Here is a 14,314-nt window from a genome sequence, read left to right on the forward strand (position 1 = left end):
CCCAATCACTGCCACAACCAACCCGGTCATCACAAGATGCCAGGTGAGACGGCAGCTCACCAGGACCCGGATAAACAAGGCCAGAGGTCCCGACGACGTCAGCCCGAGAGTCCTTAAGGTGTGCGCGGAGCAACTTCCTGCCAGTTGCTCCGCGCAGCATCTGTTTGACCTCTCCCTGAGGTTGAAGAAGGTGCCAAAGATCTGGAAGACTTCCTGCTTAGTTCCTGTTCCCAAAAAAAAAGACCCAGCGCTCTCAAAGACTTCAGGCCTGTAGTCACATGTTATGAAGACCTTTGAGAGACTGGTTCTGCAGCATCTCAGAACCCTAGTACGCGACTGCCTGGACCCTCTGCAGTTTGCGTACCAGGCCGACATCGGCGTAGATGATGCCATCATCTTCCTGCTTCACAGAGCTTACACCCACCTGTAGAAGTCACAGACCACCGTGAGGATCATGTTCTTCGACTTTTCCAGTGCCTTTGACACCATCCAGCCTCTCCGGCTGGCAGAAAAGCTCTCTGTGATGCAGGTGGATCAGGACCTCGTGGCCTGGATCACTGACTACCTCACTGACAGACCACAGTATGTCAGACTGCACAGCTGCTTGTCAGATGTGGTAACGAGCAGCACTAGTACACCCCAAGAAACTGTATTGTCACCATTCCTGTTCACCCTCTACACCTCTGACTTCTGCTTCAACTCTGGAGTGTGCCACCTACAGAAGTTCTCTGATGACTCCTCCGTTGTCGGCTGTATCTCAGATGATAGGGAGGAGGAGTACAGAGACCTGATTGAGAACTTCATTGGATGGTGTGACAGGATCCACCTACAGCTCAACACAGGAAAAACCAAAGAGCTGGTGGTGGACTTCTGGCGGAGCAAGTGGACCCCCTCCCCAGTTGAGATTAGGGGGGAGAAGGTAGAGATGGTGGAGACCTACAAGTTCCTGGGGGTGACACTCAACAATAAACTGGACTGGACGGATCACACTGAGGCCCTCTACAGGAAAGGATAGATTTAACGTGTGCACTCGGCTACTACAGATGTTCTACCAGTCTGTGGTGGCCACTGGCCAGTGTCCTCTTCTTTGCGGTGGTCTGTTGGGGGGGAGGCATCGGCACTGGGGGTGCCAACAAGCTTAGCAAGCTGGTGAGGAAGGCCAGCTCAGTGGTGGGTATGGAGCTGGACAGTGTGGAGGCTGTGACTGAAAATAGGATGAAAGCCATCATGGACAACCCCTCTCATCCTCTCTACACTTAGCTGAGGCAGCTCAGGAGCACTTTCAGCAACAGACTGACCCAGGCCCAAGCCTCAAAGCGGTTTGGAGGCTTGTTTGTACCATCAGCCATCAGACTCCACAACGCCACAGCACCCAGTACCTCCAACCCCCTCAGACAAAGACTGGTTTAAAACTTTACAACGCACAAGCCTTTTGCACTATTTATATTTAATTTCCACTTTAGTAGTTTGTTTTTTTTGCACTCCATGTCCTACTTGAACAATGCATAGTGTATATACTTTCATTTATAGTTTTATATCTTCTAATATTAATAATATTAGTAATATTTTTATTGTGATATTCTTTGTTCTCTGTTTTGCACTACTTTGCCCTATTGCTGCTGTGTCAACCTGAATTTCTCCTAAGGGGGATAAATAAAGGAATATCTTATCTTATCTTATCTTATTTTATAGTGGCTGTGTGGACAGTCCATACAGTGACAAAAAATTGGAAGTACATAGATGTTGGCATAGACCTTATGCGTCATAAACCGTAAAATGTACGTCAGACGGACCCTAGTGGACCCTTGCATAATCATAGTAAAGTATAATTCTGGTTTGAATGTAACCAAGTCTATTAAATTGCTTAACCTTACACTCAACAACTGTAAATGGGTCATAAAACATGTGTTAGATAAGGCTAATCTAGCAGATTCACACAGCCAACACCTTGGTCCTTCTTCCTTTGTTCCTTATCCTCAGACTTCACCCATGGCTGCTTAACCAAGTTTAGCCTGTTGTAACACTGATGTGTCCAATTGGACACTATTAACCAATATAGAGGACATCCCATTAGTGACTGTCAATATTTAAATATAATAAAATTCTCACTGATCTAAAGCAAATTTCATTTTAATAAAAGGTATTGCTATAACTGCCTTGTAAACTATGGCTGCACTATTTTTGGTTGTGATGGCATGCCACTTCTTATGTAACAGTAAGGGTCTGTATGTTGTTTTGTATGCCGACTGTGTGGGTATGACATTGATTGTCTATCTGTTGATAATCAAGCAGCAGTAAGTTTATCTTTTTGAGATGTTAGACAATCAGGTTCACCTCAAACTTTTGCAATATGCCTGGCTTACAAATGAACAACATGCACACGCACGCACGCACACACGCACACACACACACACACACACACACACACACAAACACAGATTCCTTTAAAACACACATTCACCTGAACTGTGTACACAAATCTTTCTGTATATGATTATTTTACTCACAACCCGTTCATAGTCAATGAAGCAAGCCACTGACTACCAGGAAATGCGCAAGTGGCAGGGACATTTTTAATATATCACTGTCACAGAAGAGCCTTCCCACCTGCTTCTAGACAGCCACCATCATCCCTGTATGTAAATTGACTTTTTGTGGTGGTCAAACCTCCTCCACTCTTGTGCATAGCACCGGAGCCCCTTAGGGCTGTGTGCTCAGCCACCTCTGGTTAAGAAAGAACAGAAATTAATCTATTTCTTAAGGAAACTTAGGAAAGCAAAATTCTAGTACTAAGTTCTTGTTAACTTTTACTGAGGAGTGACAGAAAGCATCCTGGCTGGAAACACAAACTGACATGGGATGTGCACGGCCCAGGACGGGAGGACTCTGTACAGGTGATGTTGTCTCCTAAACAAACAGTTTCAAGTATAGCTGATCAAATCTCTAGCTATGTATTCTGGGTCTGTTACTGAAAAATATAATTGATGAATGAAAGAGGTTTTAGGTCCATCTGGCTACAAACGGAGGATGTAGAATAATATCAAACACAAATTGTCAAGCCAATACTGTTTTATCGAATTGATTGAGTGACAAAATGGCTACATCTGAATGAGTCCTGTCTGGCCTTAATAGAGGGATGGTCTGACTAAATTTGTACTGGCCCCTGCTTTAATGAATTGGTAGATTCAGATGTAAGTGGTATACTCAAGGTACTTTTTTTTTCGTCAGGCTGGTGTCTCAGCCTGTCAGTCTAACCTAAAGAAAGCCCTGATCTGAGATCAACCTACTGTGAATTCATTCATCTCCCCTTCCCTGTCATGTGTGTGTTTTGATGAATGTGTCTCTCGACACTCACCCCCTCAGCCTTCTCCTCGGTGTTGGCCAGCATCTCCTGAAGGGCTCGTACCGACAACGACTGCTCCAACACAAAAGTGCAGATGGACAGATCTGGAGGCACATTCTGAAATAACAGGAACACAGATTAGATGATTTATTGATGTTGACTAACTAGCACTATTTCACACAATATATATATATATATATATATATACACACATACAAAATAAAACCGTATTTAAGATTATTTTCACTAGGATGAGTTATTTTTAAAAATATGGACGCCCTTCCTAGATTATATACCTGCAGATCTGAAAAATCTTATATTAAGGGGCAGACAGTTTTCTGATTGGAATAAGACCTCCCCTCGCCTCCCTCAAATTGAGGGACACAGATAGGCTGCCGATGACTGGTTACCCTCAACTCATGATTACATACTGCGGACTGGAGACAAACTAGTACTGTACTTTTTCATCATATGTCATTATCACTAATATTTTTATTGTATTTTTTTTTTTGTATAACGTGCTGTCTAATGGGTCGGGGTGGGGGGGTTTTGTCTCTGTTATGTATTATCTCTGCTTAAAAACAATAAAATGTGTTTAAAAAAAAAAAAAAAAAAGATTATTTTCACTTTTTATATAAAAAGTGAAAATAATCTTAAATACGGTTTTATTTTGTAAACATTGACCAGCTTTTTTGTGAATGTTCGAACTGCAGTCAACATTTGGTCAAACTGATTCCTGACGGAGGAAGCTGAAGAACCAGTTGGTGAACGATTAGGATTAGTGATGAGCTCTTGAATTAAAATGTTTTATGGTTCTGACTGGGACTAGTTCTGAATAATGAGATGCTCTTGCATTTTAAACTCTATGATTATTTGCAGCATATCTTTAAGTAGTCCTTATAAAAACAATTAAAGAAGATAACAATGTAATCTAGTGTTACTATAAAAATATTACAGAGATGTATAATACAAGCTGTGGACAGTGGACACTGTAGCTAAGTGCTTAAATTTCTTTGGAATCTTGTAGATTGAGTTGATATGGGATTTTGGTACAACAGGGCAAAATTGATTACACTGCAAACAATTGAAATTTGTTTTTTCGATTTTGATATTACCAAAATGGTCTTCCTGTGATCTTGCAAGGCAGCCGGACTCACAAGATCACAGGATCACAGATCACACGATAATCCATTTTGCCAGGCTTCAATCTATGTGTTTGTGGACCAACTACAGTGGTACTGGACCAAACAGCATCCTTTCAGGAAGTACTAGCATATCACCACCACATCTGACAGCAGATAGCAGCAATTATAACCAACCCAATAATAATTTAATATCCCTAGAATGTTCCTATAAGGACTGATGTGTGCCTATTTGTCATGGCAACAGCGACCAATAGTTGTCTCAAATTTTGCGACATTTTTGTTTTAATTTGATGTTTTTTGCCGTTATTATTGAAGTACATATTACTGAAATATGACAGAAATATCATGTCCAATGTTTTCCAATGTTAATGACATTGAAAAAGGAAGTGCAGGGATTGCAGTAAGTGCAGCGTACCTTGAGGCGATTGATAGCCATGGCATCTCCCCATCAGCCAGCCAGAACAGCTGAACTAAACGTCACCACAAGTGATGTGATTGAACCAGGAGTAGAGGAAAGAGAGCTAAGATAAGAGCTAAGCTTGCCACTTTGTTGTGCACCAGTTATTAAGAAGTTGTAGTCTCTACTGCCTGCAAAAAACTAAACTGAGAATATGTTTTATTCCTCCTCAATTGAAAGTATGATAACATTTTCTATTTATTGGCCCTTTGTCAAAAGGACAAGAGCAGACTGCAAGGTGCTAACCACAGCTCTAAAATTAGTGGCAAAATACAAAGATCACTTGTACAGCTTAAAAAGTCAAAGGGTGACAGGCAGCGATTGACAAGCCTTGTAATTAATTTTCAATGAGAGTTGAGCGGGCAGCTAGGGATGCTGGGACCATCTGCCAGGCGTAGGGACAAGTGGGCAAGATCCCACAAAATACTTTATTTTATGTCAATTCAGCCTGAGTGGTAGAATGGGTGGACATAACTACAGATATGACAAATTAAATGAAAAACCATAAAGCAAAAAACATAAAATAAAAATGTCATATTAAGGTGTTGGTTTGGATCTACCTAAATGAGCATAGAAATGATGTGAATCATATGTTTGCCCTTCACATTCAGTGACCCATGTGCCTCTTATGGAGGCATTTGCATTGTTTGTATTTACACTCATTAACTTAACACCTGACTGGCATTCTGTTCACGTGGCTTAAGAGAGTATATAAGAGCTTGTATCAGTACCTTGGAGTTGGAGATGGATTCAAGGAAGCAGAGTCTGTTTCCAAATCCTTCAGCAGCGAGACAGAGTTTCTGTTGCTCCTTATGGATTGTGGCTGAGCACTGCAGGACCACCTCATCATCCTACACACACACACAAAGATAGAGTTATAAGACATTCATTGACTCAGAGTCACTAACAGATTTTCTGTTGTTAATGTAAGTGGTGGCAACCTTATCTTCCTAGAGAAATGATAATTACAAACTATTACTTTCACATCCAGCCCTATGCCCTTAAGCCATATGGCCTGTCGCACTACAACTAATCATTGAGACTACCTACCTATGTACCTACCTACCAACCTACCGACCAATATGTTCTCCTTTCAACAACAGCAAGAAAGTCTTGAATCCAACCAACTGAGTCCAAAAGAGGAAATTCAAATCAAACTGGCAGCATTGAAAATTGAACTACTACTACTACTAGTGTAGTGCTTGGTGGTATACCGGATGAATTGGTATATTATTCCTGTATGATATAAATTTTTCATATGCTGCAATGCAGTTGGATAGCTAAACAACAGTTGTAACCCTTCAATAGGCAGCAGATGTTCGGGGAAAGCTGTATAGCATGTACTATGTGTGAGTGTGGAGCCCTTATTAACTGTGTACTCTTCTTACTATAATAAATAAATAATTATCATGGTTCCCACTCTTTAAGAAATAATTTTCCAAGATATTTACGAATATTTTCTTGAAAATACAAGCCAGCATTTGCTCATAAAAGGTCATATAATTTACCAGTACAGAATACCTGGTATTGACATCTTTAACTCCAGTTTTCACACAGCTTATCTTACCAACAGTCGATTTTCGAATAAAATACAGGTTTTATGTAGGCTCTGTGGGAGGGGGTAAATTAAATCACTTTTGAAAAGAAAGCAAAGTTGTTGGAATATCTTTTTATTTTCAAATTCTGTTTTTAATATGGTGCAGCTTAAATAATAAATATTGTTTGGGGGGGAACAGTGTGAAGACTGTCTTCACACTATAGTTAAAGTAAAATAATAAAAAAAATGAAAACAGAATTGCAGAATCAGGAGACAAGTGGACAGTGGCATTACAACGGAAAAACTAGCAATGTACACTTGCATTGTCACACACACACACACACACACACACACACACACACACACACACACACACACACACACACAGGCCAAGTCTAGTGCACACTGAGGCAGTGTGTCCTAAGCTTCTTGTGGCTTTGATAAGCTTCCTATCAGTCAGTCAGACAGTAATGGCACTACATCTCCTGCATCATTTATTAAAAATTTGTCACAGCAGCTAATCCTGCTGTAACTGATATCTAATCAGCATATGCATCTGTTTGTCTGCCTAATGTCCGTCAAACCCCTACATGGGTATGTGCACTAAAACCCCAGCAGAGACTACATGTGTGACACTGACAGTATAAACAGTTGAAACCAGAAGTTTACATACAATGTATAAAAAGACACTTTTTTTCCTCACTGTCTGACCTGAAATCAGACAATCACTTTTCCTGTTTTAGGTCCGTTAGGATTACCAAAATTATTTCTATTTGCTAAATGCCAGATTAATGAGAGAAGGATTTTTTTTGACAATTTTTTATTACTTTCTTCAAAGTCAGAAGTTTACATACACTAAGATTACTATGCCTTTAAACAATTTGGGAAAGCTCAGATGATGATGTCATGCCCTTGGAAGCTTCTGTTTATTGACAACATTTGAGTTAATTAGAGACATTAGAGAGGATGTATTTTAAGGCACACCTGAAACACACTGCTTCTTTGTGTAACATCATGGGAAAGTCAAAAGAAATCAGCCAATATATCAGGAAGAGTATTGTGGACTTGCACAAGTCTGGTTCATCCTTGGGTGCAATTTCCAGATGCCGAAGGTGCCACGTTCATCTGTTCAAACAATTATACGCAAGTATAAACACCATGGGAATGTCCAGCCATAATACCGCTCAGGAAGGAGACGGGTTCTGTGTCCCAGAGTTGAACGTGCTTTGGTCCGAAATGTGCATATCAACCCAAGAACAAAAGCAAAAGACCTTGTGAAGATGCTGGCTGAAGCTGGTAAGAGTGTGTCGTTATCCACAGTGAAACGAGTACTGTACCAACATGGGCTGAAAGGCCACTCTGCCAGGAGGAAGCCATTACTCCAAAAGAGACATAAAAAAGCCAGATTACAGTTTGCAAATGCACACAGGGACAAAGACCTTAATTTTTGGAGACATTCTTGTGGTCTGACAAAACTAAAATTGAACTGTTTGGCCATAATGACCATCATTACGTTTGGAGGAAAAAGGGGGAAGCTTGCAAGCCTGAGAACACCATCTAAACTGTGAAATACGGGGGTTGCAGCATCATGTTGTGGGGTTGTTTTGCTGCAGGAGGGACTGGTGCACTTCACAAAATAGATGGCATCATGAGGAAAGAACATTATGTGGAAATACTGAAGCAACATCTCAAGACATCAGCCAGGAAGTTAAAGCTTGGGCGCAAATGGGTCTTCCAAATGGACAATGACCCGAAGCATACTGCCAAAATGGTTACAAAGCGGCTTAAGGACAACAAAGTCAATGTTTTGGAGTGGCCATCACAAAGCCCTTATCTCAATCCTATTGAACATTTATGGGCAGAGCTGAAATGGCATGTGCGAGCAAGGCGGCCTACAAACTTTGCTCAGTTACACCAGTTCTGTCAGGAGGAATGGGCCAAAATTCCTGCCAACTATTGTGAGAAAGTTTGTGGAAGGATATCCAAAACGTTTGACCCAAGTCATACAGTTTAAAGGCAATGGTACCAAATACTAATGAATGTAAACTTCTGACTTTCAAGAAAGTAATAAAAACATTGTCTAAAAAATTATCTCATTATTCTGGCATTTAGCAAATAGAAATAATTTTGGTAATCCTAATTGACCTAAAACAGGAAAAATGTAATCTGATTAAATTCAATTCAATTCAATTCAATTCAATTTTATTTGTATAGCGCCAATTCATAACAGAAGTTATCTCAGGACACTTTTCAAATAGAGCAGGTCTAGACCGAACTCTTTAACATTAATTACAGAGACCCAACAGTACCACCATGAGCAAGCACTTGGCGACAAGGGCAAGGAAAAACTGCCTGTTAAAAGGCAGAAACCTAGGACAGATCCTCCGGCTCTAGGTGGGTGGTCGTCTGTCTCGACCAGTTGGGGTGAGAGAGAGAGAGAGAGAGAGAGAGAGAGAGAGAGAGAGAGAGAGAGAGAGAGCGACAGACAGACAGACAGCTGCACAGCAACAACAGTATTGGCAATGGCAGTCAAGCAGGACCATGGCAGGAGGCTCCACCAGGATCCATGAGAACCTGCGAGACTAGAAAGCACAAGAACTCCGGGGAAGAAGTGGAGTTAGTAACATGCATTAAAGGGACATGAATGAGTGCAGAAAGAGAGAGGAAGAGAGTAGCTCAGTGCACCATGGGAAATCCCCCGATAGTCTAGGCCTATAGCAGCATAACTAAGGGATGGTTCAGGACTCACCTGATCCAGCCCTAACTATAAGCTTTATCAAAGAGGAATGTCTTAAGCCTACTCTTGAATGTGGTGAGGGTGTCTGCCTCCCCAACCACAACTGGAAGCTGGTTCCACAGGAGAGGAGCTTGGTAACTGAAGGCTCTGGCTCCTGTTCTACTTTTAGAGACTATAGGAACCACAAGTAGCCCAGCATTCAGAGAACGTAGTGTTCTAGTGGGGTAATAGGGTACTATGAGCTCTTTAAGATATGAAGGGGCCTGACCATGAAGAGCTTTATAGGTGAGGAGGAGGATTTTAAATTCAATTCTACATTTTATAGGGAGCCAATGCAGAGTAGCTAGTACAGGAGAGATGTGATCTCTTTTTCTAGTTCCTGTCAGTACTCGTGCTGCAGCGTTCTGAATTAATTGGAGCGTTTTAATGGACTTATTGGGGCAACCTGATAATAAAGAGTTGCAGTAATCCAGCCTTGAAGTAACAAATGCATGGATTAGTTTTTCTGCATCTGTCTGTGATAGTATGTGTCTAATTTTTCTAATATTACGTAAATGAAAGAAGGCAGTCCTAGAGGTCTGCTTTATGTGGGAGTTAAATGACAAATCCTGATCAAAGATAACTCCAAGATTCCTGACAGTGGTGCTAGAGGCCAAGTTAATGCCATCTAGAGTGACTATATCTTTAGACAATGAGTCTCTGAGGTTTTTGGGGCCAAGAACAAGAATTTCGTTTTTTTCTGAGTTTAACATCAGAAAATTGCAGGTCATCCAGGATTTTATGTCCTTAAGACATGTTTGTAATTTAGATAATTGATTAATTTCATTGGGTTTGATTGATAGATATAACTGCGTATCATCTGCATAACAGTGAAAGTTAATGGAGTGATTCCTAATAATGTTGCCTAAAGGGAGCATATATAAAGTAAATAGTATCGGTCCAAGTACAGAACCTTGTGGAACTCCATGACTAACTTTAGTATTTATGGAGGATTCATCGTTAACATGTACAAACTGAGAACGATCTGATAAGTATGACTTAAACCAGGTTAGGGCAGTTCCTTTAATGCCAATTTGATGCTCAAGTCTCTGTAAAAGAATATCATGGTCAATGGTGTCAAATGCAGCACTAAGATCTAATAATACAAGTACAGAGACAAGTCCATTGTCAGAAGCAGTCAGAAGGTCATTATTAACTTTAACCAGAGCTGTCTCTGTGCTATGATGAGCTCTAAATCCTGACTGAAAATCCTCAAATAAACTATTGTTATGTAGAAAGTCACACAACTCTTTGGCGACTACTTTCTCCAGAATCTTAGAGAGGAACGGGAGGTTAGAAATCGGTCTATAGTTGGCTAAAACCCCTGGGTCAAGAGTGGACTTTTTTAAGAAGGGGTTTAATTACAGCTACTTTAAAGGACTGTGGTACATATCCTGATAATAAAGAAAGATTAATCATATCCAGTAAAGAAGTGCCAATTAAGGGAACAACTTCTTTAAGCAGCCTAGTTGGGATCGGGTCTAACAGACAGGTTGATGGCTTCGATGAAGAAATGATTGAAGTTAACTGATGAAGATTGATAGCAGAAAAACAGTCTAAATATACATCTAAGTTTACATTGACAGAAGTCCCTGAACTTGGAGAGCCACTGATAACTGTTGATGGCAGTTGGTGATTAATTTTTTCTCTAATAGTAATAATTTTATTATAGAAGAAGCTCATGAAGTCATTGCTACTTAAGTTTAAGATTTAATGTCAGACAGAGAGAAAAAAGAGATTATGTGTCTTTTTATACAGTGTATGTAAACTTCTGGTTTCAACTGCATATCACACAAGCAGAATCGATTTTACAAATACAGCTGAAAATAACTACATTTAATACAGTTCCAATTGGGGAACATTGTAGTTGTCATAAGCTGTGGTCATTGTGGTCCTGCTAAAATATCTACATGTGTGGGCCTAGGGAATACCATCACACACAGCGCCATGTAAGGTTTGTTGGAAACTGGCGTAATGTCTTAATGTCTGGCACATACAATTCCTCCTGCCCACACCCACATACAAGAAACTGGGAGGTAGCGGAGATATCTACTATCATTAACTTGAATAATGCCGTAGTGACATTTATACACACACACAGTTCCCTTCAGGATCTGGTGTCTGTCAGCAGTAGTTTGCATTCCAGGCTTCTATGGGAGAGAGAGAGAGAGAGAGAGAGAGAGAGAGAGAGAGAGAGAGAGAGAGAGAGATGTTGCCACAGTTACCAAACCTGTTGGCAGCAAAATGATGCACTCTTGACTTATACTCTCTAATGTGTTTTTCATGGTGAAGTTGGTGATATGCAATGCAACCTACAACAACAATGAAGATTATTAGTCTGGAATATTTTTTAGAAAAATGCAGAGGAATTTTCATCAACTACAAGCCAAAAAAGAAAGAAGAAGAAACTGCAACAACTAGCCAGCAAGCTAACAACAGCCTAACTGCCAAACTGCCACACAACACTGACTGATTAACAGCAACAACAAAAAAAGAAGAATAGAAAAACATCTATTTTCAGAAATTTGAGAAGTTGTTCTGAGAAGAATACAATAAATCCTTGGAAGTGCCACAATGATACAATGATACATGGATGAGAGATACTGTATCCAAATCACATCACATCCGTAAAGGCTAAAGAGACTTTCAAATTAGAAGTCCTAAAGGAGTCCCCTGAGACAATCATTTCAATAACAGGAAATGGCAGAGTAAAGACCAATCTACTATTCTTCATGAACAAACCAAGTGCATGGCACGCAACTGTTATACAAGCCTTCATGCACACAAAGAAAAATGGAATAAGCAAAGGAAGACAAATCTCTGTTTATGAAGATGGAGACAAAACCTGCCCAATGTTGACCATTAATGTTTATCATAATGGTACAGTTATGGTCCAAGGATCTGAAAACTGCCTGGATAATTTTCAAGACAATTTCCAGAACATGAAAGAGGAGGCTGAACGGAAAAGAAAAGAAAAACTCAACGCACTCAGAGGCAAACAGCTCAAACAAGATAGAGAGGTTCCCCACATCAAACCACCCCTTGGTCACTCCTTTTCCTGAAACCACCCCAAGGTTCTCCAACAATCTAAAGACTCTCAAAGAAGGCCTTTCAGTGTTAGAAAGGGAATTTGTGAAGTTCAGAGAGAGAATCAATATCCCTCTGCATCAAAAACAACAGATGATCAACCAAAAATTGAGACCACTCTGATCCTCCAACAACGGGACCAAATCAGAGAACTGCATCAGGCCATGACAGAGCTGGAGGAGGATAACCCATCTCTTAGGATGATTATCCAGAAAATAAGAGAGGAAATCACCTGCATCAAACAAAGCAGAACCAGGGAAACACTACAGGAAGAGGATCATCACCAAACAATGACCCCTACTCCCTTCAACTGTACTCCTACTAACCTTCCTACTTCCTGTCCCTCAGATGTCATCTCCCCTTCCTCTGATGACCTCCCTACCAACCCCCAAACCTCCTCAACATCCTCTACCACTCTGCTCCTCGACCCACCTACACCTCCAAAGTCCTGAGAAACAGACACATCTCTGCTGACCACCAGCCTAAAAACAGAATCAACAAATCCACATACAAAGAAATCTTGTTTCTCTGCGACTCTAACGGGAAACACATCGACATGATATGTCTGTTCCCGGCAAAAAAATCTATCAAACTCTGGAGCCTCACCACAGAAAAGGCCATGGAATACGTATACAGTGGAGAGTTTGTAGGTATAGAACATCTCCTCATCCATACAGTGATTTATGTTAATTTCTCTGCCATATGGTCAGTTTTAATTTGTTATTTGCAGCTATAAAAAGAGGGTTTCACATATTGATTGACTGCTGACTTCAATACCAAAAAGCCCATCCCAGTTACTATTGTGTTGACTCTTGCTCTGAATACGTCACCAGTGTAAGATGGCAGCAGCCATATCCAGGATATTTTGGCTTCATTTTTGTACAGTGGCAGAAAGTGATGGCAATGGATTTCATCTCATCTCATGTCATCTCATCTTCATCCGCTTATCCGGGATCGAGGATAGGACCGAGGCGTTCCCAGGCCAGTGTTGAGATATAATCTCTCCACCTGGCCCTCCGTCTGCCCCATGGCCTCCTCCCAGCTGGACGTATCCAGGAACACCTCCCTCGGCAGGCGCCCTGGAGGCATCCTCACCAGATGCCTGAACTATCTCAGCTGGCTTCCTTTCTACGCAAAGGAGAAGCGTCTCTACTCCGAGTCCCTTGCGGATGACCGAGCTTCTCACCCTATCCCTAAGGGAGACGCACACACCCACTGGTCCCCCTTTTTAAATAGAGGAACCACCACCCCAGTCCGCCAATCCATCGCCGTTGTCCCTGACTTCCACGCAATGTTGAAAAGGCGTGTCAACCAAGACAGCCCCTCAACACCCAGAGCCTTCAGCATTTCTGGGCGAATCTCATCAATCCCTGGGTCGTTGCCACTGTGGAGCTGTTTGACTACCTCAGTGACCTCCGGTAGGGAAATTGATGCAGATCTCCCATCATACTCCAGCCCTGCCTCTATCACAGAGGGCGGGTTTGTTGGTCAAGTTGGGTTCAGGAATTCCCCAAAGTGTTCCTTCCACCACTCAATTAGCTCCTCAGTTGAGGTCAGCAGCGTCCCATCCCCGCTGTACACAGCTTGAATGGTTCCCCGCTTCCCCCTCCTGAGGTGGCCGGCCGGATTCCAAAAGTGCCTGGGTGCCGTCTGAAAGTCCTTCTCCATGACTTCTCCAAACTCCTCCTACACCTGTTTTGCTTCCCTCACAGCTGTGGCTGTAGTCCTTCGGTACCCTGCAGCTGCCTCAGGAGTCCCCCGGGATAACATAGCCCAGAAGGCCTCCTTCTTCAGTCGGACAGCTTCCCTGACCACCGGTGTCCACCACCGTGTTCGAGGGTTATCGGCCCTTGAAGATCTTAAGACCACAGCTCACAGCCGCATCTTCAGCAATAGAAGCTTTGAACACTAACCACTCTGGTTTGATGTCCCCAGCCTCCCCAGGAATGCCGGAGAAGCTCCACCGGAG

General features: G+C 41.8%; 2 protein-coding genes across 7 annotated transcripts in view; one reads left to right on the forward strand and one right to left on the reverse strand.

Moving 5' to 3' along the window:
* LOC127373071 (uncharacterized) overlaps positions 1-14,314 on the forward strand; it is a 395,753-nt gene that overhangs the window by 311,502 nt on the left and 69,937 nt on the right. The window lies entirely within an intron of this gene.
* The window catches only part of ryr2a (ryanodine receptor 2a (cardiac)), a 324,810-nt gene that overhangs the window by 257,638 nt on the left and 52,858 nt on the right, over positions 1-14,314 (reverse strand). For all 6 annotated transcript variants that reach the window (XM_051417108.1, XM_051417109.1, XM_051417107.1 and 3 more), the window contains exons 2-3: positions 5,677-5,796; positions 3,356-3,460 (exon numbers count right to left, since the gene is read on the reverse strand). In XM_051417108.1, coding sequence (XP_051273068.1) covers positions 3,356-3,460; positions 5,677-5,796 — 225 coding nt within the window. The remainder of the gene's footprint in view (positions 1-3,355; positions 3,461-5,676; positions 5,797-14,314) is intronic.

Source organism: Dicentrarchus labrax, unplaced genomic scaffold, assembly GCF_905237075.1.
Source record: "Dicentrarchus labrax unplaced genomic scaffold, dlabrax2021, whole genome shotgun sequence".
In the NCBI taxonomy this organism is placed as follows: Eukaryota; Metazoa; Chordata; class Actinopteri; family Moronidae; genus Dicentrarchus; species Dicentrarchus labrax.